At 36.0% G+C, this 13,010-nt stretch overlaps 1 protein-coding gene across 9 annotated transcripts in view; it reads left to right on the plus strand.

Moving 5' to 3' along the window:
- The window catches only part of cmc4 (C-x(9)-C motif containing 4 homolog (S. cerevisiae)), a 75,430-nt gene that overhangs the window by 31,775 nt on the left and 30,645 nt on the right, over nucleotides 1-13,010 (plus strand). For 6 of the 9 annotated variants that reach the window (XM_059977242.1, XM_059977240.1, XM_059977238.1 and 3 more), the window contains exons 3-5: nucleotides 1,902-2,003; nucleotides 9,306-9,401; nucleotides 12,855-12,993. In XM_059977242.1, the coding sequence (XP_059833225.1) occupies nucleotides 1,902-2,003; nucleotides 9,306-9,401; nucleotides 12,855-12,993 (337 nt within the window). Of the gene's footprint in view, nucleotides 1-1,901; nucleotides 2,004-9,305; nucleotides 9,402-11,602; nucleotides 12,994-13,010 lie in introns of those variants that run through there. The other 3 variants (XM_059977245.1, XM_059977246.1, XM_059977247.1) reach the window with 3 other exon arrangements.

Here is a 13,010-nt window from a genome sequence, read left to right on the forward strand (position 1 = left end):
GATGTAGCTGTAGCAATTGTGAAACAGATCCTACACTAGCTACTGAGCAACTGATTGACACCTTTTCTCCAGTGTTTTGTGATCGTACTGCAGAAGCGTGATTTTATTCTGGAAAAAAGAAGAAAACATAATAAGGAACAGATGAACAGATCAAATCAAACCCAAGACCAATGGACAAATAAAACCACAAGGATTAATGTCAAACAGAAGTTCAAGTATCATATCAAAATTAAGCTTAAAGGAATACACTTATGGTGTTCAACAGTTGAATCTGGTGGCTAAAATTTTCCTGAATGATGCAACAGAGTAGTACTGTTCCGTCATTTTAATGGAACTGCTCAAAAGTTTGATCCTTTTGGTAGTTTCATCTTGATTGAAACTGATTGGCAACATTTTCCTTTCATAATTCATTGTAGTATGCAGTTTTTTATAACCTGTTTTTCTGAGAAGCTGAACAAAACAGACAGTAAGTTGAAAATATTTTAGTTTGCTTCATCTGTTGTAGATAGCTTTGCAGACATTGATTTACCCACAGGGAAGGAACAGATGTTGTAAGGAATTTCCGCAAAATACAAGTCATAAAAATAAAAGCAGTATTGTTTGTGGAGATGACTCTGAAGAGTAAATTAAAAGGGAATACCAATATAATCTGAATCTGATGCACAATTTACAAATAAAATTATGAAAGTAATTCAGGAGTGGTTTTAGTCTTACTTTAATTGAGTTAAAATCATGTTCTTCCATGCAAGAATGCAGATGACTAAACAAGAACATCTATAAAAATACAGATGGAAGCTGATGGCCATAGACCTCAACTTCAATTGCTTGACTACTCTCTTCCTCTAATGGATCAAAATTTTAGTGTTCCTTGCTCTATATTGCTTTTCCACTCTAACTTTGGGCAAGACCCACCTGTGAATCATTCTCTGCTGGGAGAATTATTTCAATTACAATGTCATGCCACAAAACTTATAGGATCTCAGCAGAAGAATGCAGAATTTGGTCAAACCAAGGCAAGGGTCTTTTACTATGTTGAACAGATTTGATTCATCTTGCAAACTGAGCCTCTGTACTGATGTGATGAAATTTGCCCTGGGAAATCAAAGAGAAATGGCTTCCTCAGTCAACTATGATGAATTTGATAGCTGTTAGTTAATGTTTGCACTTAAGTAGATTTTTTTTACACGTGCAGAAGCCACTGGAAATATAACGTGTATCTAATTTCTTTAAAGTTATAATCATTATTTTAGAGCAACTAAATCAGAATAAGATAAAGGAAATGATAACATAGCACCAGGAAGTTGTTGGCCAATTTTTTCCATGTTTGAAAACTTACATGAAAAAGACGTCATCCAACACAACTTCTATCAGAAAATGCTTGAGAGCAATACACATCATTAGTGCTCCTTCTGGAATTAATCCTAAATCATTAGTTTTCCATCATCTGCAAATGCCAACTTTAGCAGATTATTATCCTCTAGCAATTTGCTTTTGTATATCATGAACCATTTTAGCTACTTACCCACCTTTCCATTACTAATTTTACATACCAAGAGTGACTTCAAAGTTTTTCTTGGTCATAAGCTTGCCTACGGCACTGAAAAGACAGCGGATTGCACTCTAGTTATGTTGATTGTAGAGCATGTTAACGCCCAGGCAGAAAGTGAGCAGCTTTGTTTACATCGGCAGGTGTTCCGATGCTGTTTGTGGTTTATGTGGCTGTCTGAAGCATCTGTGTAATACGGCTTTTCGTTGAAAATGCTTTTGTCTGTTTCCTGTGCCTATTGCACAAACAGAAAACAGATGCCAATGTTTATTCTTCTAACTGAATATTTTACAAGCCTTCTTTAACATTCTAGGTGTATGGTTTGCAGAGCTAAGTAGCTCATTATTTCTTACAGCTAAGCTGCCAGAAGCAGGAAAGTTAGATGTATGGATTGGCCAGTGCATTATACAAAGCATCTCGGAAGAAAGATACATAGGAGAAGGAAGAATATTGAAAGGTAAGTTGCTCATACTGGACAGAACAATGTAATATACAGAAATAGTATACAATGTTACACAGGCCATCCAACACTCTGAACAAGTGCCAGTTATGGAATGGTGTAGTTCACAGATGCATAATATTGTTGTATACTACCGCGGATGGCTATTACAAAAAAAAGAACCAATTACTTTGATTAAATTAATTTTAGCAATCCCAGCATATCTCAAAAATAATGTGTTCTATTTTACCTGGAATAGATTTTAAATTTTCTTTGGTAAGTAAAAAAAAAAGGTTATAAATTGTAACTTACCTGTTGAAGCTGCTGACAGTAGAGAATATCTCAACTCCAGTGATAAGCTGTTCCTTTACTAGAGACGCAGAGAATAAGACAGGACTTAGAGCATTCATTCATTGCAGATAAATTTCAAACTCAGAGCAAGGGCTGGACGGTATTCACTGGGTTCAGACAAGTCTTTCTGTAGAGATACTGTTGAGTGCTTTACTGTGCGACAGTCTAATCAGCTAGACCACTGTTCAACTGTCTATCAGCCTTTCCAAGCTATTAATATGTCGGATACATAGCTGGGTGAAATCCCCTGGTCCAGCCCCTGGCTTGCTGAGAAGCTGCTCAGTTGTTATTAGTCAGCGCTGGGGTTTCCCCCATCACTTAGGGACACTACCTCACTGTGCTGGTAGAAAACTGGAAGCAATCGAATTGAAGTCATTCTTATTCAGGACATTTCCTGACATATTTGCCTTGTCTATATTAGCCTGTTAGAAAGTGGCAAGTCAACCACACTATTCCTGGGGAATTTCTTCAAAGTGAACTGGATTTTTTTTAAATGATGATTGATTGAAATTAAAGAAATTTACCCGATTATAATAAAAAAGTTTAGATTTTAAAAGAAGTTGCAAGATCAATCACTCACTTCCTTTATATTCATCTGTGATATGTAAATGAATTTACTTTATCAAGATTCAAAAAGTTTAAAAGTGCTTTGCATTAGTTCAATTAGTATACTTTGTTAAAGTAGTAACTTTCATTTATATAGCATTTCATTCAAACCACATTATAAACTTAAATACTTTTCTGTGGGGAAGTGTGGCAGGCATTCCTTACACAATAAAGTTCCAAAAAGAGCCTTAAAATAAATGACCAATTAAGTCAATGATGAAAATACTCTCAATTTCAGGTAGCATCTATGAAGCAAGAGAAGGAGAGATAACTTTCTAATGGTCTTTCAACAAAGTTCTTTTTGCTTAATTTACAGCAGCACTTGTGAAATATTGCATCTGACCAATTTATGTTCATGACTTTCATACCTAACTGAGGCATTTGAATAGGCAACTAAAGTCTCAGTTTAACATCTTGATGATAACTCATATACTATACTGTGCTAAGATGTCAGCCTGGTTTCTATGCTCAATTTATGGAGTTGTGTTGGAACACGCAAACTTTGGACTAAGTCCATCTGATAATTAAAGCCATGATGAACTAACACTGAAAATTTTAATTACTAGTTTCTTTATACAGCTTGAGCTTTGTGCAAAGCATACTAATGTCAGTCAATATACTGGGCACATGAAGCCAACGACAAATTTAGATGTGACACAATTTACCTCCATATTGCAAATTAAAAATGATTAATACTGTAGATTCTGCAGTAGACCACATGATTTCAGTATTCAAATGCAAGGTGTATCTTAATACTTTGTATATTTGTTGAAAAAAATGATAATTCAAGTAGCAGGGAGTGTGACTTTTGCTTTTATCTTTGTGAATAATATACAGACAATAATCCAAGATGCTACCATAGTTTTTAAGTTTATAAAATCATTCCACTAAAATTATCCCATGTTTAAAATGGTATCATCACTGATACATTGACAAGAGAAAATTTGCAAATGCTGGAAATCAAAGTAATACACACAAAATGTGGAGGAACTCAGCAGGCTAGGCAGCATTTTGTGTGTATTACTGCTACATTAATAGCTACCAACAATTTATATTGATGTATACCACTAAAACATAAAATATTCCTAAGTTCAGGACAGTTGAAGTCCTCTGTGTATGAGGTCATCACCTTGCCACATTGTAATTATTTTCTTTTTATTGTAATAAACTCACAAATTGGTATCTCAACTAGTTTCTTTCCAATTTTCCTAATCTCCTCTATTTACTTCAGTATACCTTGATGGTATCCTGAATGATAAAACTAGGCAAAGCCTTGGAACACAGGTAATATACATATATGTAATATATATAGACCTGAATAGTTGCAAATTCAGTTTCTATTATTCTTCTGTAGTTTTGACTCTTGATCTGAATTGCCCTAAGAAAAACTTATGGCTTATACTTTTCTTTCCTATACTAGTAAATGTTAGAAATTTGCTTTATACATTCTCAAGTTTTAAAATTCCTCCTAAAATATATAATTTAATATTGCACATGGTATTTTAACTAGTAACTTCATGAAGATATTGTTAGTTTCACTTTGTCATGATTGAAATTTGGAATTACATATTAGCTGATAACTAATACATGTAATGATAAAACTTGTAGCTTCTATTATGCTTTTTATTCTTATTTAGGTGGTCAAGCCAAAATATTCTCTAAATACCTCTTGCTTATCCACAGCCATACACTGTATATTTACTAAAATACACCTTGCACAGTTTATGGCAATAAATTTCCTGAGTCAGTATTCAGCTCAGTTCCCTGATTATCATTTCCTTCATCCACATATTCTCTACATTAATCATGTTTACATTAAAGAGACATGATCTTTTGTTACAGCAGCTGTATCAGGCTATGTGCAGTACTTCTAGGTGCCCTGCAGAATATGTATCAAAACACCAAGACATAACTTACAGCCTTAAATAAGTGACATAGCACATTCCACACATTGATAAGATTCATTCAGATGTTGTTGATATTTGCTAATTTTTCAAATTATTAACTGTTGTAAACATATGCTAATAAACAGTAACAATTATTTAATTCTATGATTTTTCCATATAATTATAAAGACTAGTTGCTTTTGTAATTTATAGTACTTGCACGGTACTACTGTAGCAAAGCAACAAATTTCACAGCGTATCTTAGTGATAATAAATAAGATTCTGATTCTGCTGAGGAAAAAAATCAGCAAAAGTAGATAATAATGTATTAATTGAGTCATTGAAAAAGTAGATAAGTAAATATTTTAATGTAATGGGACTAAATTTTAAACAGACAAAATTTCCAATATGATTAACCACTACATGATTCAGTAAACTGAAGCCAAATAGTTTTGCTATTTCTACATGGTAGCATGATTAAAATTACTTTTACAGTAAATTTCTATACAAATACAATGACATCCTTTCATTATTAGTTTATCTTGAGAGGGTACTAAAATAGGGACAATTAGAGTGGTATATTTAAATTTTCAAAAGAAATACAATATGGGATCGTGTAAAGTTTGGTGTTCAAGATAAGGAAAGAAAGATAGGGCTAATATATTAGTATGGAGAGAGTACAGATTGAGGATTGGAATAAATGGATCAATGTGCAGGAATCAAATCAATGGAAAAATGTAATTTATCCATGTTTTCTGATGATACAAAGCTTTGTGATAAAATAGACTGTAATAAGTTCAAGAAGAAATATGAAATCACTTAAGCAGGTTATGTGAGTAGGTAAATGAGGAAAGGTACTGTGGACAGATCCACAATTCTTCTTTTTGGTAGGAAGAATAATAAATTAGAATGTTTAATCTGGAGAACAATTATTAAAGATTAGTTTGGAGACAGATTTGGCATATTTCTACTTAAATCATACAGAATTAATTTACAAGTGCAAGAACAGTTAGGAAGGCAAATATCACAATAATCTTTATATTGCAAATGTGTTGGAGAACAAGAACAGAATACTTCTATACAATAGTACAATATTCCTTCCAAAAACTCAAACAGCTTGTTGCAATGGGCTCTGTATTGCCCATTGCAACAAATGATAAAATTAAGTGTAACTGTGAGATAAAATGTAAAATTTAATTGAAGAGAGAACATAGTAAATTCATTTCTTACTTGTCATTTGTTCATTCACCTTTATTTCTACATTACTAGTCTATCAATAAACTAATCAATTACTCCTCCAAAATATACATTCTAAAATCTTTATGACCATTCTTTAACAATAGAAAAGCCCCATAGATTGCTAAAAATTAATTGAAGGTTAATCTAACTAATGGTTGGAGTATTGATTTTATCCCTAGTTGTTTTTTTCCCTTGCTGGCCTGAAGAAAGTGCCTTGACCTGTGATTGGAGGATCTGACATTTGCTTCTGGGTTGCATCTATAAGTTGTAATTGATGTAGTGACCATTTATGTTTTAATTATTTGGGTTAGATTGCATCAAGTGTAAAAACCTTGCAGTATGTTGACATTTACATTTCAAATACAGACTTTCAAATTCACAGGATAAGCAATCTAAATCATTCTAAGTATCAAAGGAAGATTTTTTTTATATATTTCTTGTTCTGTATAACCTTCATCCCACCCCACTTTAACTCCAATGCCAAAACTGACCAAGAGTCAGGAGGATTAAATATTACAATCCAACCTTCATGTAATAAAACTCATTCCTATACAATGAAAATGAAAATAATAATTCAGTGAAATCAATATTGTTTAATAGAAATCATTTAATAACATTAAAATCAACATATATTGAAATACAAATACTTTTAAATTATGAAACAAAATACCATTCACTGTAATGTGTACCCATTCATAACTCCCATCTTTTAACGTTTTCCTGCACTGAAAATTATTGTAAATGCAAGAGTAAAATATGCTGAATCCATAACTAATATACTCTCAAAAAGCATTAGCTAAAATAATTATTTCCTTTTCAATATATATTGTCAGCTAGGAACTAGTTATATTAAATGTGATATGGAAATTAAACAAACCCCTAGAAATCCTCAGCACATCAGGCAGGATATGTGGTCAGGTCAATAATTTTTTTTTCTCTCTGCTTCTCTGTCCACATCAAATTCCAGTATTTTCTGTGTTATTTTTAACTTATTTAGCAGTTTGCATGATGAAAGGAAAATAATTATAAGCTGGCTAAAATTAAAGTTAGCACAGCATGTACTGGATATATGGAAAGTGGAAAGCAGTTTTATTCATTCATTTGCAAGGACTAAATTTAAATATTTCAATAATCTGTGCTTCAAGGTAGACTAAGTGCAAATCAGAAGGTTGGCACAAAAGTCCAAGTACTCAGAAGCACCAGTCATTAATTCCCCATGGTAATTTCCATGCCCAGTTCTCCAATTCACCATCTTACCTAACAAATTTTTACCTATGTAATCCTACTTTAACAAGATAAAAAAATCAGTTTCCAATTCACTCAAGTCCCTGCTATGATGGAAGCACTGAGAAATATCTATCACTACTTTGTTTACTTTTCATGAGGCCTTTTTTTAAAAGTTTCTTTAAATGTAGAATGTAAACCTAGATACAGAAGTGTGAAAAGTGAAGAGGAAATGTAGGAGTTGACTTGTGATTTTCTGACAGTTGCTCACGTCAGATAAAGTTCCAGATCTCATTTTATCAGCTGATTCTACTTCTCATTTACATGACATATGCATCCCCACTTGGGGAAAGTTCTGTGGTTTTTTTGAGAAGAGTGTTTAGAATTTTTTTGAAATCTGTTAAAGATGTCATCCTTTTAAGATGCTCAGCCTAATGAACAGTAAAAATCTCCAAAATCATTTGACTTTTCAATTCATTGAATAAAAAATTGCAGACATTGGAAAATTGAAATGAGAATAGAAAATGTTGTAAGTACTGAGACTGTTTATAACATTTTCTATTTTCATTTCAATTTTCCAATTAACAAAGAGAGCGAGGGAGATACAGACCTTGATACCCCTTCCCCCCACTTACCCCATCCTTATCTATAATTTTAGTTTGGTTCTCTTTCTCTCTTCCCCCCCCCCACTATAATCTCCCCCCAGCCCTACCTTGCTTTCTCTTTTATTTCCCATAATTCTCCACCTTCCCCGTAGCCCATTTCCCTCCAGCCTATCACTTCCCAGCTCTCTACTTCATCCCTCCCCCCACTTCTTATCCCCCCCTCGACCATCCCATGTTACTTACCTCCTGATGAAGGGTTTTGACCCGAAATGTCGTCACTACCTCCTCCCATAGATGCTGTCTGGCCTGCTGAGTTCTGCCAGCATTTTGTGTTTTTATTTTTTTCCAGCATCTGCAGACACACTCATGTTGCCTTTGAGAGAGAGACAGAGACAGGTTGAGGACCACTTGTCAGAACTGGTGAAGGGTCCTTGAGCTGGAACATTAACACTATTTTTCTTTCCTCGGGTGTTTCTGACGTGTGTTTTCAGCATTATCTGTTGTAATTTGACACTTCAGTATGATGCTTGATATAGGAATGAATTGCCCATTTGTATTGTAGTGGAGAGGGCTACTAGCATCACCTCTGCTCTGGGTTTGAAACAAGAATGTTCCAAAATTAATTTCTTATCATTTCTACTGCTCTAAAATTCATGCTCCACAGCAGCAGACAAATAGGACTTCATACTCCTCACATGTCTAAACTGAGGAATGAACATTGCATTGGCTGATGTATACTGGGAGTGAATGGGGAGCATTTCCTCTTTAACCAAGTTGGCTACTAATGATTCAAAAGTGTGAACTTTGTATGTTATTTGTGCAAAAGTAAAGGTAATAGTCCATTTTTCCTGAGCGTATTCCATGTCTGATATTACCTTACCTATCAATGAATTTCCAGGCTGTTAATATATCAAAGTTTAAAAATCTATTATACTTGTTAACTCCATGGCCAAAAACATTACATGTCCCAATCAATTCTGTTCCAACCAAGTAATCCCCTTCATGAATAAGACAGAATATTACCCCCTTGCTTAACAATGTAGCTGCGTTGATGAAGCTCAATCAACAATCTGTTGGAGCAACTCAGTGGATCCATTTGTGGGTGGAATGGAACTATCAACACATTGCCACATTGACAATACAGTATTTTTCCTCTCACAGAGGCTGCTCATTTCTCCAATATTCCTCCATTCCTCCAATATTCCTCCATTCCTCCAATATTCCTCCATTCCTCTTGCTACTCCAGACTCCAGTATCTGTAGTCACTTTTGCCTTCATTGAAGGAGCTCAATAAGCTTAAGACAACTTCAAGAAATTCAAGAGAGGGACAACACAGCCTCACTGATCTAGGTTCAATCCTGGCTTCCATTGCGCTCTTTGTGGAGTTTGTATTTTCTCCTTGTGACCAGGTGGGCCTTGCCTGGCTCCTCCAATTTCCTCCAACATTCTGAAGACGTGCGGGTTGATATGTTCATTGGCCAATGTAAGTTGCCCCAAGCATAGAGGTAAGTGGTGGCACCTGGGGGAGGTTAATGAGAATGTGGGGAGGATAAAAATTGATTATTTTAATGTCAATGTCAATGGGTGTCTAATAGTTGACACAGACTTGTTTCCATGCTGTGACTCTTGTCATTTTTGACCATATCTCAGAAAGTAGCAGATGGGCGATATGAGCTGGCACTTTGCAAGGCCTACATGGTTACCTGCTCAATATATTGATATCTGCTGAAATGTTTTAAAATATAACAGCAAGCTGGATTAAATACACCATGATACAATTGGAACTTCAAAAATTTGTATGACAGAGTTGAGTTCCAACAGCTGTTCCTCGGTTGATGAAGGAGGTAGTAGACCAAGGGTGAACATTCGAGTAACCATATGATTTTTATTGGTGATGAGTAAACCTGTTGGTACAGATGGCTTCCTTATAGATTTCTGTTATTGATCATGTGATCTGCCATCTTTCCTCCCCAAAATTCACCACCTGATTGACAAAAGAAAGGAAGACAATTAGGACAATTGAAGCCACACTGCTGTTCAACTAGATCACGGATAATCTATAAAAGAAACAGAAGATGCTGAAACTACCCAGCAGGTTGGGCAACATCTGTGCTAGAGAGCAACAGAGCTTCAGGTCCGAGAGCCCTCGTAAGAAGAGAGAGAGAGCGAGAAAACAAGTTGGTTTTCAGTTACTGAAAAGGTGGAGGTATGGATAAGACAAAGGTAGTGTGAGACTAAATGAGTTAAGGTGGCAGTTGATCATTGCAAGGGTATGTGACATGCCCAGCTGATCAGACTGAGAACAACCCAGTCAAAATCATGCATGGGTGACTGGCAGAAGTAAGTCACAGACAGATATGTCAGAATGGGAGAAGAATTGTGAGTTAGTGTGGCTCATCGACACTCAAGTCCAGTTGTCTGCATTAACACCACATCCTAACTAAAGAGGAGGTGGTAAAAATCCTATAATCATACAACATAGAAATTAGCTGATTTGACCCCAATACTCAATGAGCACCCTTCTGTATAAATACAATTTCTGTGCATTCAGTCCATAGCCTTCCATGCCCAGGCAATTCAAGTGCTCATCTCAACATTCCTTAAGTGCTGTCATCAACCCAGCTTGATCCATTCCCTCAGACTCAGTGCTACTACTCTCTAAATGAAGCCAATCTCACTCTTAAACATCTCCTCTAAATCTGCATCCTCTAGTTTTAGTTCAAAGTTGAAGTTCAGTTTATTGTCAAATACACAATTACATTTATGCATAGGTGCAATGAAAAATTTACTTGTAACAGCATCACAGGGACATAGCATCATATAAATAGCATTCAGAAGAAAAACAGTTTTTACCAGAAAGAAAACTAAGGCCATTTTACTGCAAAGTGATCAAAATAGTCACAGTGTTGCTGAACTCTGTCAACATTGGTTTGTGATGAAACTTGTCAACTTCTCTGCCTGAGGAGTGACTTGAATCCATGCACAACAGGTCAACAGTATCACCGAACATCTCACTCAATGTCAGCGAAACCAAAGAGCTGATTATTGACTACAGCAGGAGGAAACTGGAGGTCCGCCGAGAGGGTCAGCAACATTAAATTCCTCAGTGTTATCCTCAGAGCCTTTCAGAGGCTCTGCCCTGCTTCCAGCACGCAAGTTTCATTATAAAGAAGGCACAGCAGAGCCTCTACGTTCTTAAAAGTTTGCAAACATTCATCACGTCATCTGAAACTTTGCCAAACCACTATGGATGTAAGGTGGAGAGTATATTGACTAGTTGCATCATGGCCTGGTGTAGAAACACCAACGTCCTCGAATGGAAAACCCTACAAAAAGCAGTGGATACAGCCGCAGCCATCAGGAAGGGGGTACAGGAGCCTCAGGACTTGCCTCACCAGGTTTAGGAATAGTTATTATCCCTCAGTCATGAGGCTCATGAATCAGAAGGGTAACCACATTCAACCCAACATTGATTCCACAATCTGTGGATTCGCTTTCAAGGACTCTTCAACTCATGTTCACAATAATTATTGCTAATTTATTTAATATAATTTTCTTTTTTCATATTTGCACAGTTGGTTGTCTTTTGCACATTGGTTGTATGTCCATTTATGTTGTATGCAGTTTTTCCTTCATTCTATTGTGTTCCTTTGTACTTACAGTGTACATTAATAATAATTTAATTTTACTTTTTTACTTTGATTAGGATTGTACCAGTTGGTTCGAGAACCTGGTGATTGAAGAGAACTAGCTGTTCTAGAATGGGTGGTTTAGGATTTCTGACTTCTGTACCTTCTGCTGGATGGTTGCAAGAAGATGGCAGACCTGGGTGGTTACCTCTGATACAGGGAAAATGTTCCTGCAGTCCACCTTATTAATATAATGTAAAATACCTCAATCATGTCCCTTCTTAACCTCCTCCATTCCAGGGAGAACAATTCTAGCTTTTCCAGTCTCTCCTCATAGCTGAACTGCTCCATCCCGACAACCTAAGAATCTCCTCTACACCCAGTCTAGTAATAGCACATCTTTCCATAAGACCATATGACATAGGAGCAGAATTAGGCCATTCAGTCCATCAAGTCTCCTGTGTTTTGATCATAGCTTATTTATTTTCTCCATTCTCCTATAGTGTAATAACCAGAACTGCAAGCAGTACTCCAGCTGAGGTCGAACTGAGATTTTTAAAAAGCTGCAGCATCAGCTTTCAATTTTTGCATTCAGTCACCTGACTATTCAAGGCCAATATCCCATATGCCTCCCTACCCATGTTATCTACATGAGCTGTTAGCTTCAAGGATCAATGGACTTGGAGTCCAAGGTCCCTTTATTCCTCAATACTCCTTCAGACCATACCATACTTGGTGTATGTCCTAACATCGTTAGTATTCCCAGAATGGATCACCTCACATTTGCCTGGATTAAACTCTATTATTTTCAATCCATTTCACCAACACTTCGATACCTATCTAGAGCCTCAGACTTTCGTATTATCCACATCACTGATCATGCCCTCCACATCCACGTCCAAGGCATTATTTATATTCTTAGCCTCATTATCAATCCTTATGGGACTCCAACAGTTACAGGTATCCATTCAGAAATGCTCTGCAACTGTCTCCTACTGCAAAGCCAATCTTGGATCCGGTTTGCCAGCTTGCTGTTGAAATTAACTCTCAAGCTGATTCTTAAGAATGTTAAATACCATTTTAATGTGGTACCTGGAGACTAGCCCCTTTGCTTGGTATGAAAGACTTGGCAAAGATTCAGGTCAAATCTTCTGGTGTTATGTATTTGCCTTACAGAGCATCCCTGTAAACACAAGCTCAGGGTTCTGTGGTACTTCCTATTTTCAGGACGGCAAGTCTGTTTGGTGAACTTGGCAATTTCTTTAGGATGTTCCAAAACAGAGGTGACTTCACATTAGTTTCTTGTCTCTGACCCAAGTTTCTCCATAGTGATAAAAATGTGCTGGAGGGAAGGCAAGAAGAATGCCGTACCCAAGTTATCTAATGTGACACCGGACCATGAAGAAAAAGATTGTCTGAGAAAAGAAAAGGAAATAACAAAGGAAGAGTGGCCAAAATCTGAAACAAGGTAAAGTACAAGTTTCA

This window comes from Hypanus sabinus, chromosome 8 (genome assembly GCF_030144855.1).
Source record: "Hypanus sabinus isolate sHypSab1 chromosome 8, sHypSab1.hap1, whole genome shotgun sequence".
NCBI lineage: Eukaryota > Metazoa > Chordata > Chondrichthyes > Myliobatiformes > Dasyatidae > Hypanus > Hypanus sabinus.